The sequence below is a fragment of the Artibeus jamaicensis genome, unplaced genomic scaffold (genome assembly GCF_021234435.1).
Source record: "Artibeus jamaicensis isolate MK-2021 breed Jamaican fruit bat unplaced genomic scaffold, CSHL_Jam_final contig_60, whole genome shotgun sequence".
NCBI lineage: Eukaryota > Metazoa > Chordata > Mammalia > Chiroptera > Phyllostomidae > Artibeus > Artibeus jamaicensis.
In genome coordinates, this window is record NW_026521900.1 from 8,820,611 (window position 1) to 8,833,344 (window position 12,734).

Below are 12,734 nucleotides of genomic sequence, written 5' to 3' on the forward strand. Positions count from 1 at the left end.
GTGCCCCAGAATCTTCGTGGCTTGAATTAAATAAGTAGGGGTTATTAGCAGAGATTCCAAGAATACATCATAAAAACAAAAGAAAATGGAGAACAGCAGAGCAGAATTTGGAGCTAACATCATCATGCAGTCTTTAGGTTCAATGCAGAATGCTAAACTGTACTTCTGGAGTGGCAGAGAGGAGGGGGCCAAAGAAGAAAAATTGGGACAACTGTAATGGAATAAACAATAAAAAAGTGTACTTCTAAGAAAGATTAAGTCATACATAATTTAAGATATTTTCCTCTATGTGGCAGGATAATATATGCATGTAGAGTGGGGAAGGAGATTAGCAATCTCATAATTTTCCTCTTTTCTCTACTTATCCATTGCTGAGGATTCCCTACTACTGTGGTACATTCATCTCCATGAGGGGTGCCACTCCTTCACTTCATTTTTGTATCCTGGCACCAATTGAGTCTAGCAGAAACACTCTACTCCATGCAAAGTGACCTGTACAAAAGGTAAGTATTGTGGGAATTCAAAAGTAACAATTGCTGAGCAGAACCAAGTTGATTGAAAAGCTGGAACCTTGGAAACTAATACTAGATGAACTTTAAAGTCAGACTCCCTAGGTTTGAATCTCAACTTTGTCACTCTGTTAACTATGACATGCAGAGCAAATTATTGACTTCTTTATACCTCAGTTTCTTCATCTGTAAATTGGGGCTGATAAGAGAACCTATCAAATAGGCTAGTAATGGAAATTAAACAGGTTCATATTGATAAAGCATTTGGTGCTTGACACATAGTAAGTGCTATCCTAATGTTAGTTAAATAATAAATCTCCTAAATGCTACTGTGTTAAATTTCCAGGATGAAACTCTTTTTTAAAAAGATTATTTATCTATTTATTTATTCATTCATTCATTCATTCATTTTCAGAGAGAGGGGAAGGGAGGAAGAAAAAGAGGGATGGAAAGATGGATGTGAGAGAGAAACATCTCAGATGCTCCCAACTAGGGACATGGTCTACAACCCAGGCATGTGCCCTGACTGAGAATCAAACAGGTGACCTTTTGGTTCACAGGCCTCTGCTCAATCCCCTGAGCCACAGCAGCCAGATCCCAGGATGGAACTTTGGCATGTGATATAGTCGTACATAGAATGAACACATTTTTATGCTAGTTTCAAGTCTCATATCAGCAAATGTAATTATTTTATGGTGTTAGAGGATTATGAAGAAGCTCCCAGAGAAGATGACACAAAGGTGTAACCAGAAAAGAAAGTCATAATAGAGGTAAATAAGTGAAGCTACTATGTATTCCAAAATCTGCACTAACTGTCATGGTAGCCAATAGCCACATGTGCCTATATAAATTTAAATTACATAAAATACAATAAAATAGCCCTGGCTGGTGTGGATCAGTGGATTGAGTGCCTGCCTACGAACCAAAAGGTTACCAGTTTGATTCCCCATCAGAGCACATGCCTGGGTTGTGGGCCAGGTCCCCAGTAGGGGGCACATAAGAGGCAACCACACATGATGTTTCTCTCCTTCTATTTCTCCCTCCCTCTCCTCTCTTTAAAAATAAATAAATAAAACCTTTAAAAAATAAAATAAAAATTTGGTTCCTTAATCACACTGGCCACATTTCAACCGCCTAATAATCACACATGGCTAATGACTATCATATTGCACAGTAAAGATCTAGAACATTTCGATGATTATGGAAAGTTTTCAATTAGCAATAACTGTACCTCAAATAGACCTCATTGGCTATGATACTTTCACTGCACAAAGCTTCATTACAGAAAGATTATTGGACAGTATGGATATAGATTTTTAAAAAAGATTCTATTTATTTATGTTTAGAGGGGAAGGGAAGGAGAAAGGGAGAGAAACATCAATGTATGGTTGCCTTTTGTGCATCCCCTGCTGGGAATTGGCCTGCAGGGAACCGGCCTGCAACCCTGGTATGTGCCCTGACTGGGGATCGAACCGCAATTGTCTGGTTTGCAGGCCCGTGCTCAATCCACTGAGCTACACCAGCCAGGGCCTTGGATATAGATTTTTAAAGATGGACCCACTTAATGTAATTCAACTTTTATTTCAACTAAGGCAATTTCTAAATGTGTGATTTGTCAGACTTTCTACATAAGGAGGCTCACAAATTCAAAACATTTTTATAAGGTATGCATCCTGATTTGGGGTTTTATAAATCACAGACTCATGAAACTCAAAGTGCCAGGAAAAACTAAAATCCTGTCCACAAAATAGGCACATGATATTTGCCACTTCTTCCAAGCTGATAGAGAGTATGAGTCAATGTGTTTTAAGGGTGACTGTCTGGATTATGGGTAGAGATGTCCCTGGGAATGTTCAGGGTGTATACTTGGCTGGATCTTTCTGGGTAGTGAGCAAAGAACCTTCCTGTTGGAGGAAAAGAGGCAGAAGTAAAGATATCACTCAACTTTCCTTCAGTATTTGTCTAGTTCTTAATTATTACAACTGAAGTAGATATAATTAATAAATATAAATGGCAATGAAATATCAACTAGACAATTTGTGATGAGTTGCTTTTGTTTTGCCAGCAATGTCTTGATTGTTGTCTGCTGACACTATATTTATCAGCCTCCTCTTAAAGGATTTTGTGTAGATTCAGATACTTCTTTCTAAACTAACTCTTTGGCTGCCTTCATAAAGTTCAAAACTAAAAAAATTCTCCAGAAATTGTTACAGACAATTACCTGGACTGGACTGATCTCATTTTATTACTGTAGCCATGATTTTGGTACTTATTCTTGGAAAAATGCAATGAACAGTCCTTTCCACCCATTGCATTTACCTTAGTAAGATGGATTATTGTCTAGAACATATTATGGTATAAAGGCAATGGCAACAGGGAGGCCATGTTCTATCAAAATGCTTAGAATTCTATCATTACTGATTAAATATTTGAGTTATATAATACCTTATATTTGGATAGACAGCATGAAATGACCAGCACTTTTACTCACATAAGTTCACTTAATACTAAAAAATCTTATGATTAAGGTAATTATCACATCCAGCAATACATTAAAGAAGATCATGCACCATGACCAAGTGGGATTCATTCCCACTTGGGGGATGCAAATAAATAATATACTACATAAACAAAACAAAAGACAAAAATAACATGATCATATCAATAGATATGGAAAAAACATTTGATAAGGTACAGCATCCATTTATGATAAAAACATTCAGCGAAGTAGGAATGAAGGGAGCATTCTTCAACATAATAAAGGCTATATATGAGAGACCTATAACCAACCTCATACTCAATGGACAAAATCTCAGAGATTTTCCACTAAGATCGGGAAACAAGACAAGGATGCCCACTTTCACCATTCCTATTCAACATAGTACTGAAAGTCCTAGCCACAGCAATTAGACAAGAAAAAGAAATAAAAGGCATCCAAATTGGAAAGAAACAAAATTATCACTGTTTGCAGATGACATGATAGTATACATAGAAAATCCTACAGACTCCACCAAAAAACTGCCCCACCTAATAAATGAATTTGGTAAAACAGCCAGTTACAAAGTCAATACTCAGAAATCCAAGGCATTTTTGTACACCAACAATGAAACATCAGAAACAGAAATCAGGAAAAAATACCATTTGATATAGCAAGAAGAAAAATAAAATACCTAGGAATAAACCTAATCAATGAGATAAAAGATCTGTACTCAGAAAACTACACAACACTGAAGAAAGAAATGAAGCAAGACACAAACAAATGGAAGCATGTACCATGCTCATGGATTGAAAGAATTAACATCATCAAAATATCCATACTACCAGAAGCAATTTATAGATTCAGTGCAATACCTCTTAAAGTACCAATGGCATATTTCACAGATATAGAACAAACATTTCAGAAATTTATATGGAACTATAAACACCCCTGAATAGCTGCAGCAATTTTGAGAAAGAAGAACAAAGCAGGAGGGATCACAATACCTGAAATCAAACTGTATTACAAGGCCACTGTAATCAAAACAGCCTGGTACTGGCATAAAAACAGGCACATAGACCAATGGAACAGAACAGAGAGCCCAGAAATAAACCCAAGTCTCTATGGTTAATTAATATTTGACAAAGGGGGAAGTAACATAAAATGGAGTAAAAATAGCCTCTTTGACAAATGGTGTTGGGAGATCTGGATAGCTACATGTGAAAAAAATGAAATTCAATCACCAACTTACACCATACACCAAAGTAAATTCAAGGTACATAAAAGACTTAAATATAAGTTGTAACACCATTAAAGTCCTAGAGGAAAATATTGGCAGGAAAATCTCAGACATTCTGCACAGCAACATCTTCATGGATATGTTTCCTAAAGCAAGGGTCATAAAGGGAAGAATAAAAAAATGGGATCTCATCAAATTAAAAAGCTTCTGCATGGCTGAAGAAAACAGCATTAAAATGAAAAGAGAACCAACCGTATGGCAAAACATATTCGCCAATGACGCCTCAGACAAGAGCTTGATCTCCAAAATATATAAAGAACTCACATGACTCCACTCCAGGAAGACAAAAAATCCAATTATAAAATGGGCAAAATACTTGAACAGACACTTTTCCAAGGAAGACATACAGAGGGCCCAGAGACACATGAAAAGATGCTCAGCATTACTAGCCATCAAAGAGATGCACATTAAAACTACAGTGAGATACCACTTCACACCAGTCAGAATGGCCAATATAAACAAGTCAACAAACAACAAGTGTTGCAGAGGATATGAAGAAAAGGGAACCCTAGTGCATTGTTGGTAGAAATGCAGACTGGTGCAGCCATGGTGGAAAACAGCATAGAATTTCCTCAGAAAACAAAAAATGGATCTATCTTTTGACCTGACAATTCCACTGCTAGGATTATATCCTAAGAACCCTGAAACACCAATCCAAAAGAACCTATGCACCCCAATGTTCATAGCAGCCAAGTGCTGCTGCATAGCAGGCTACTAATTTACAGTAGCCAAGTGCTGGAAGCATCCTAAGTGCCCATCAGAAAATGAGTGGATCAAAAAACTATGGTACACTTACACAATAAAATTCTATGCATCAGAGAGAAAGAAGGAGCTCCTATCCTTTGCAACAGCATAGATGGAACTGGAGAGCATTATGCTAAGTGAAATAAGCCAGGAGGTGAGCCACAAATACCATATGATCTCACCTTTAACTGGAACATAATCAACAAAAGAAAAAAGCAAACAAAATATAACCAGAGTCATTGAAATGAAGAACAATCTAACAATAGTGAGAGGGCAGGGGGGAGGGGAGTGTGGGAAGAAGGGTTTTCAGGAACTACTATAAAGGACATGTGGACAAAACCAAGGGGGAGGGTGGAAGCAAGAGAGGGAGGTGGTTTTGGAGGGGGTGGAGGGAAGGGGTGGGGAGAAAATGTGGACAACTGTAACTGAACAACAATAAAATAATTCATATAAAATATAATTATCTACATTTTTACAGTTGAAGAAACAGGTTTGGTGAGGGAGAGAAGTATAAGTCACTAGCTTAAAGTCACTGATGAAGGCAGCAGATCTGGGACATGGACTCCTTATTCCAAGGCCAGTTCTTTTTCTATCACCCAAAAGCCATCTTGGCTTTATTCTTAGTGTCTATTTTTTTTTAAATCCAAAATGTGTTTATTGGGATGGTTCCCCATTCACCTTGATTTGGGTGCTTTAGAGCTGCTTCCTTCTGAAGGAACATCATTTGTCAGCCTTGCTCTTTCCTCTTGTAGGCTGACAGAGGATAGTGGGGCAGGCAACACACCAAACTACTGTTCGTGTATGGCTGATAATGGTGGTGATTTTAAAGCATCCTGGGCATTTCACATCCATGGTGTGGGAACTGATGGCTCTGCACCAGGCACCTATGTTTCTTCTTCTTCTCATCTTCTTCTCAAAGGGCTGGAGATCCTTAGTGAGAGGCATGTTGTTCTGAGGAGGTCATCTGGGCTGGAAAGCCTTAGTGCCTACTTTTAACATTGCAAATATCCTTAAAAGGATTAAAATATCTAACTTCCATAAACCACCCATACCTTAGTATAAATTAGAAAATCACCTTGATTTTCTCAGTGACCAGAAGCTTAGAAAAAATTTCAGGGTGGGATTTTAAAGGCTATTTTTGCAAATGCTGGACCCTCAAGGAATGGGGGTATTATTGATGGTGTGAGGAGAGCATCATTTGAAGCTTGAGGGAAGAGTCTAAATACAATGATGCCTGTGACCAGAGGCTTCAGGGAATCAGAGTAGCAGGACATTGTGGGGACACCCACTTAATGGGAGGGGAAGACAAAAAGAAAAGGAAAGAAGAGGGTATATTTGCCACTAGGCAATTTTTCTTTTCTTCAGCTCATAGCTGCTGAAATATTTTGTGGAGTGACATGATTTTAAATATTGAGGGGACAGTGTTGTGGCTATTAGCAGAGCTTTACCAGGTAATGGGGTTATTGATTTTTCTCATTTCTTCACATTTTATTTTCTCCTGTTACTCAGAGCTCTGTACCTGAGCTTTCTGTCACTTTAGAAGACAACCTGACCCAGCCACACAGCTATACCAGTTAAAGGTAAATTGAATTCTCAGACACACAAAAATGCCAAGTATTTAAATGCACCTAAGTGAAATTATAAGGAACATTCCTTGGCATTTCCCTAGAAATTACCAGATCAACTCTAGTCTAGGACAATAAGCAATCCAGTTCAGCTGTGTATTCCTCTCCAGACAAAGCCTGTGCCTATAAAAGGTCTGTACTGCTGAATGGGGAGAGGGTGACTTCACAGTGTGCAGAAACCAATAAAGCACTTTGAGTCTGGCAAAAACCCAGCCCATCATGTTTCCACAGATGTTAGTTTTAGTAAAAACAAATTCATATGCATTTGCCCAGAGAACAGCAGTGGAGGATCACTGTATTCTGCATTTACTCTTAGGTATTCAATATGTAGGTTGCTGAGCCCTCATCCTCCTCCAGCAAGCTCTTCTCACAGCTTTGCTCCCCTCTATCCTCCTGTTGTCACCCGCTCTGTGCCTCACAACCAACTTCATCTCCCCCTCCCTTTTCCTCTCTTTGCCTTTTCTACCAGAAGAGCTAGTGTAACAAAAGCTTCCAGTGGAAAAGGCAGTGAGTGCTGTTTTTGCAAGGGCCAAACCAGTCTGCATTGTGAGCAGCACAGTTGAGCTGGAGGGACACAGGAGATCTGGGTGTAGTCTCAGCTCTGTCCCCAGCTAGCAGGGAGACTTGGGATAGGTTACTTTCCTTAGGGACTCAGGTTTCCATGTGTGTAAAACAAGGTTCTCTATTTGAAAATCTATATTTGTAGAAACTCTAGAATATTATATAAAATCAAGAAATGAGGCTGGGAGTTGAAGGCATAGTTGTCCTAGAAATCATCTTTTTATAAAGCCTGAAAATAAAAGAGTACAATTTTTTTTTGTCCTGGCTAGTGTATCTCAGTGGATTGAGTGTGGGCTGTGAATCAAAGGGTCACTGTTGGATTCCCAGTCAGGGCATATGCCTGGGTTGCAGGCCAGGTCCCCATGTGAGAGGCAACCACACATTGATGTTTCTCTCCCTCTCTATCTCCTTCCCTTCCTCCCTCTCTAAAAATAAAAAAAGAAATAAATATTTTAAAAGTGCAATTTTTTAAATGATAAATCTATTTTATCATTTAAAACAATGAAAGCACCACACACACACATTCTAAAAATCAGAATTACCTAAAATCTCCTTGATCAGGATGAGATTATTCTTAAGAGATCTATCAGGTAACTCTTCCTTGAGAAGGCACCATGCCCAGAGAGGGTGTTAACATCCCAAAGTAACAGGTAAAAGCTTGCCTAAATATTGAACACATTCTATGCAATAAAAATAATTACAAAGGTAAAGATTTATGTGTCATATTTATCTTGAGTCTAATCAACCCAGTGAAGTAGAACAAACTTGGGACATGAAATTAGAACATCAGGATACTAGTCCTGACTCAACATTTTATTGACTATATTAGTCAAAGTCAATTTGGCTGCTCTCCATTTATTTCCTCCTCCCCAAGCACACACACACAAGCACACATACACATGCACACACACTTTTCCTCATTTCTTAATCCTGACTGTGTCCCTAGGGTCTGACTTCAATGGACTGCATCACCCTTACCCCTTGGCTTTTAGTTGGCTTTGGTTAGTGAGACACCAGCAGAAGATAGGAGGGTGGGAGTAGAGAAAGATATTTATTTTGCTCCCTCTTAGGATATAAATTTAGCAACTCCTAAGTTCCTCTATTTATAACCACAGCTCATTTTAGGTTTCTCTTCCAAGACTGTAGCTCTCACCTGGTTCTGGTAATAACAACATTTTCCCGTTGCCCTTACCTTCTGTGCAAGAGCCCTTGCACAGAAGGTAAGTCCTTAACAATTCCCCACCATGCATGCCCTGTTACTTCCCTTCCGACCTGCCTGCATTTGTGTAAACAGCCTCTTCGTTCAACTCCCTTCAGTTCCCCTGTTGAGTGCACCATCTGTTTCCTGCCAGACCTGCCTGATACAGAGTCTAGCCAGTAAACAGAACTCTCTTTAGTGTTTAACACAGAGCACTTTAATGCAGGGAGCTGGTTACTCAGGTAAAGGAATTGCTGAGAAGTCAAACAAGCCACTTAGCAACTCAGAGATTAGCAACAGCAGGAAAACACAAAAACAGTGAACAGGGGAACAAGCTATGACTCAGGCACTAAGGAACCAGAGTCAACCAGCCTAAGCTGGCACCAGATGGGTTTGTTCAGCAAGGGAGAAGACAGGACCCCAGTACTAAAAGCTATCTGGGGCAAGAAGGGTCGCCCAGCTGCTTCCTCCTTCCATCCAGTCTCCCACCCATTTCTTCCATTGGCTGGACTCAGCTGATGTGAAAGCCCCCTCAGAAGTTTGGCTTTCAGGGGTTGAGTTCCTGCCAGTCAAAGCAGAACAGGTGAAGAACAAGGACATTTGACTGAGAACAAATAGGTCCAGAACCAGCACAATGACCCTTGGACACCCTGTGACACCTTGGACCAGGACCACTCTGAACTTTCATGTTCTTATGTTCAAACAAAAGATACTTAATGCTTTATTTGCCTCATGGAAATGCTCTGAACCAAACCCAACAGAGTATGACGGAATGTTTGTTAAACTCCAAGGCGCTATATAACATAAAGTACCTCTCTGAGTGCTCTGGAGTTTATGGGCCTTTCAGTTTCTAATCCTATTACTTTTGTTCTCAGGTGACTGCTTTTAGTGTAATACCTCCACCAAAGAAATGCCTTCACCAGATCAATTCTTTTAAACGGCCTAGGAGTCTGTTTTGCAAAGAAAGGCAACTAAAGCTCAGACTTGGGAAATGCAATCATTTGCTTGTGAGTCAAGTCTACTGGCTACCAAAATCAAAGTGTCCTCAGGGGTGCCCAGCTCCTGTTTTCAGAAGCTAGGTTGTGTTCTTGAGCACATATGCCCAGCCCAGTGTGGCAAATGGAGAAAGTGTGCCCCCTTAGAAGTCCCCACACCAGTCAGTGTTTATGAAGGGACTGCAAAGAAGCAGATGGAAAACAGACACATTAGCTTTGCTGTCCCCTGGGCTCTCATGAAGCCAGAAGCCAAGCTGGGGAGTCAGCTGCCTGCACAGAATTGCTGCCCCCCAGCAGGATTTGTTCAGCACTTGCTTTATGAGGATAGTGGACATTGTCTCAGTACCTGCCTAATCCTTCCTCCTTCAGCCATTCATTTCTACCTTGGTCCTTTTCCCAGGTGGTTTCTTTCTTTCTTAATGTGAATCTTTTACAGGGATCTTAGTCCAGGCTTTTAATCACTGTACTAAATCACCTCAGTAGTGGTTCTGAAATCTGGTTGCATTTAGAAACATCTGTGGGGGTGGGGATTGAAAATCTTTTTTTTTTTTTTAATTTTATTTAGTTATTTTTCAAGTACAGTTTTTTGTCTATTTTTCCCATCCCAGCCTCCCCTGCCCCTTGCTCCCCACCTCCCTCCCATTTCCTCCCCCCCCCCTTAGTTCTCGTCCCCGTGTCCTTCCTATTTGTTCCTCCAAATCCCTCCCCCTTTTTCCCCTTAACTTCCCTTCCTTCTCCCCTCTGGTCACTATCCCCTTGTTCTCTATTTCAGTGTCTTTGTTTTTTTGGGTTTTTTTTTCTGCTTACTTGTTTGTTTTGTTGTTTAGCTTCCTGTTAAAGGTGAGATCATATGGTATTTGTCTTTCAGCACCTGGCCTATTTCACTCAGCATAATGCTTTCCAGTTCCATCCATGTTGTTGCAAAGGGTAGTAGCTCCTTCTTTCTCTCTGCAGCATAGAATTCCATTGTGTATATGTACCACAATTTTTGGATCCATTCATTTACTGATGGGCACCTAGGTTGCTTCCAACTCTTGGCTATTGTAAATTGTGCTGCTATGAACATTGTGGTGCATAGGTTCTTTGATATTGATGTTTTAGGATTCTTAGGATATAATCCTAGCAGTGGAATTGCTGGGTCAAAAGGCAGGTCGATTTTTATTTTTCTGAGAAAAATCCATACTGTTTTCCATAATGGTTGTACCAGTCTGCACTCCCACCAACAGTGAACTAAGGACCCCGTTTCCCCACAACCCCTCCAACATTTGTTGTTTGTTGCTTTGTTTATGATAGCCATCCTGACTGGTGTAAAGTGGTATCTCATTGTGGTTTTAATTTGCATCTCTCTGATAGCTAATGATATTGAGCATCTCTTCATGTGTCTCTGAATGTTCTGTATGTCCTCCTTGGAGAAGTGTTTGTTCAAGTCCTTTTCCCATTTTCTAATTGGGTTGGGTGTCTTCTTAGAGTGGAGTCGTGTAAGTTCTTTGTATATTTTAGAGATTAAACCTTTGTCTGAGGTATCATTGGCAAATATGTTTTCCCATACAGTTGGTTGTCTTGCTAATTTAATACTGTTTTCTTTAGCCATGCAGAAGCTTTTTATTTTGATGAGATCCCATTTGTTTATTCTTTCCTTTACATTCCTTGCTCTAGGGGACATATCAGTAAAGAAGTTGCTGCGTGAAATATCTGAGATTTTCTTGCCAATGTTCTCCTCTAGGACTTTAATGGTGTTATGACTTACATTTAAGTCTTTTATCCACCTTGAATTTATTTTGGTGTATGGTGTAAGTCTGTGCTCAAGTTTCATTTTTTTTTGCATGTAGCTGTCCAGTTCTCCCAACACCATTTGTTGAAGAGGCTATCTTTACTCCATTTTATGTTACTGCCCCCTTTGTCGAATATTAATTGACTGTAGAGAGTTGGGTTGATTTCTGGGCTCTCTGTTCTGTTCCATTGGTCTATGTGCCTGTTTTTATGCCAGTACCAGGCTGTTTTGATTACAGTGGCCTTGTAATACAGTTTGATATCAGGTATTGTGATCCCCCCTACTTTGTTCTTCTTTCTCAAAAGAGCAGCTGCTATTCGAGCTCGTTTATGGTTCCATATAAATTTTCGAAGTGTTTGTTCTATGTCTGTGAAATATGCCATTGGTACTTTAATAGGTATTGCATTGAATCTGTATATTGCTTTGGGTAGTATGGACATTTTGATAATGTTAATTCTTCCAATCCATGAACAAGGTATATGTTTCCATTTGTTTGTGTCTTCCTTGATTTTGTTCTTCAGGGCTGTGTAGTTTTCTGCATACAGGTTTTTTACCTCCTTGGTTAGGTTTATTCCCAGATATTTTATTTTTTCTTTTTGCTATATCAAATGGGATTTTTCTCTTTATTTCTGCTTCTGCTGATTCACTGTTGGTATACAAAAATGCCTTTGATTTCTGGATATTGACTTTGTAACCAGCTGTTTTGCCAAACTCATCAATTAGTTTGAGGAGTTTTTGGGTAGAGTCTATAGGATTTTCCATGTACACTATCATGTCATCTGCAAACAGTGACAGTTTTGTTTCCTCCTTTCCTATTTGGATGCCTTTTATTTCCTTTTCTTGCCTGATCGCTGTGGCTAAAACTTCCAATACTCTATGGAATAGAAGTGGTGAAAGTGGGCAACCTTGTCTTGTTCCTGATCTTAGTGGAAAAGCTTTTAGTTTTTTCCTGTTGAGTATGATATTGGCTGTAGGTCTCTCATATATGGCCTTTATTATTTTGAGAAATGCTCCTTGTATTCCCACTTTGCTGAGTGTTTTTATCATAAATGGGTGTTGTACCTTATTGAAAGCTTTTTCTGCATCTATTGATATGATCATGTGATTTTTGTCTTTGCTTTTGTTTATGTGATGTATTACATTTACTGATTTGCGAATGTTGAACCATCCTTGCATTCCTGGGATGAATCCTACTTGATCATGGTGTATGATCTTTTTGATATGTTGTTGGATGCGATTTGCCAATATTTTGTTGAGGATTTTAGCATCTATGTTCATCAGCGATATTGGCCTGAAGTTTTCTTTCTTTGTTGTGTCTCTATCTGGTTTTGGAATTAAGATGATGCTGGCTTCATAAAAAGAATTTGGGAGTTTTCCATTCTTCTGAATTTTTTGAAATAGTCTGTGGAGAATAGGGGTTAGCTCTTCCTTAAATGCTTTGTAGAATTCTCCTGTGAAACCATCTGGTCCGGGGCTTTTGTGTGATGGGAGTTTTTTGATTACTGCTTCAATTTCTTTTGCTGTTATTGGTGAATTTAGATTTTCTGCTTCTTTT

At 39.2% G+C, this 12,734-nt stretch overlaps 1 protein-coding gene and 1 pseudogene across 1 annotated transcript; both read right to left on the reverse strand.

The window, feature by feature from the left end:
• Positions 1-1,663: 1,663 nt before the first annotated feature.
• Positions 1,664-1,785, reverse strand: LOC128628225 (uncharacterized; annotated as a pseudogene).
• Positions 1,786-5,749: 3,964 nt separating this feature from the next.
• On the reverse strand, positions 5,750-5,881 carry LOC119055216 (40S ribosomal protein S27-like). The gene has a single exon (XM_037153388.2). It carries the CDS (start codon positions 5,879-5,881, stop codon positions 5,750-5,752), a length of 132 nt encoding a protein of 43 aa, XP_037009283.1.
• Positions 5,882-12,734: the final 6,853 nt, after the last annotated feature.

Bases quoted from the DNA above. Each gene is read 5' to 3' on its own strand.
- LOC119055216 (XM_037153388.2), bottom strand. From the start codon at position 5,881: ATGGATGTGAAATGCCCAGGATGCTTTAAAATCACCACCATTATCAGC.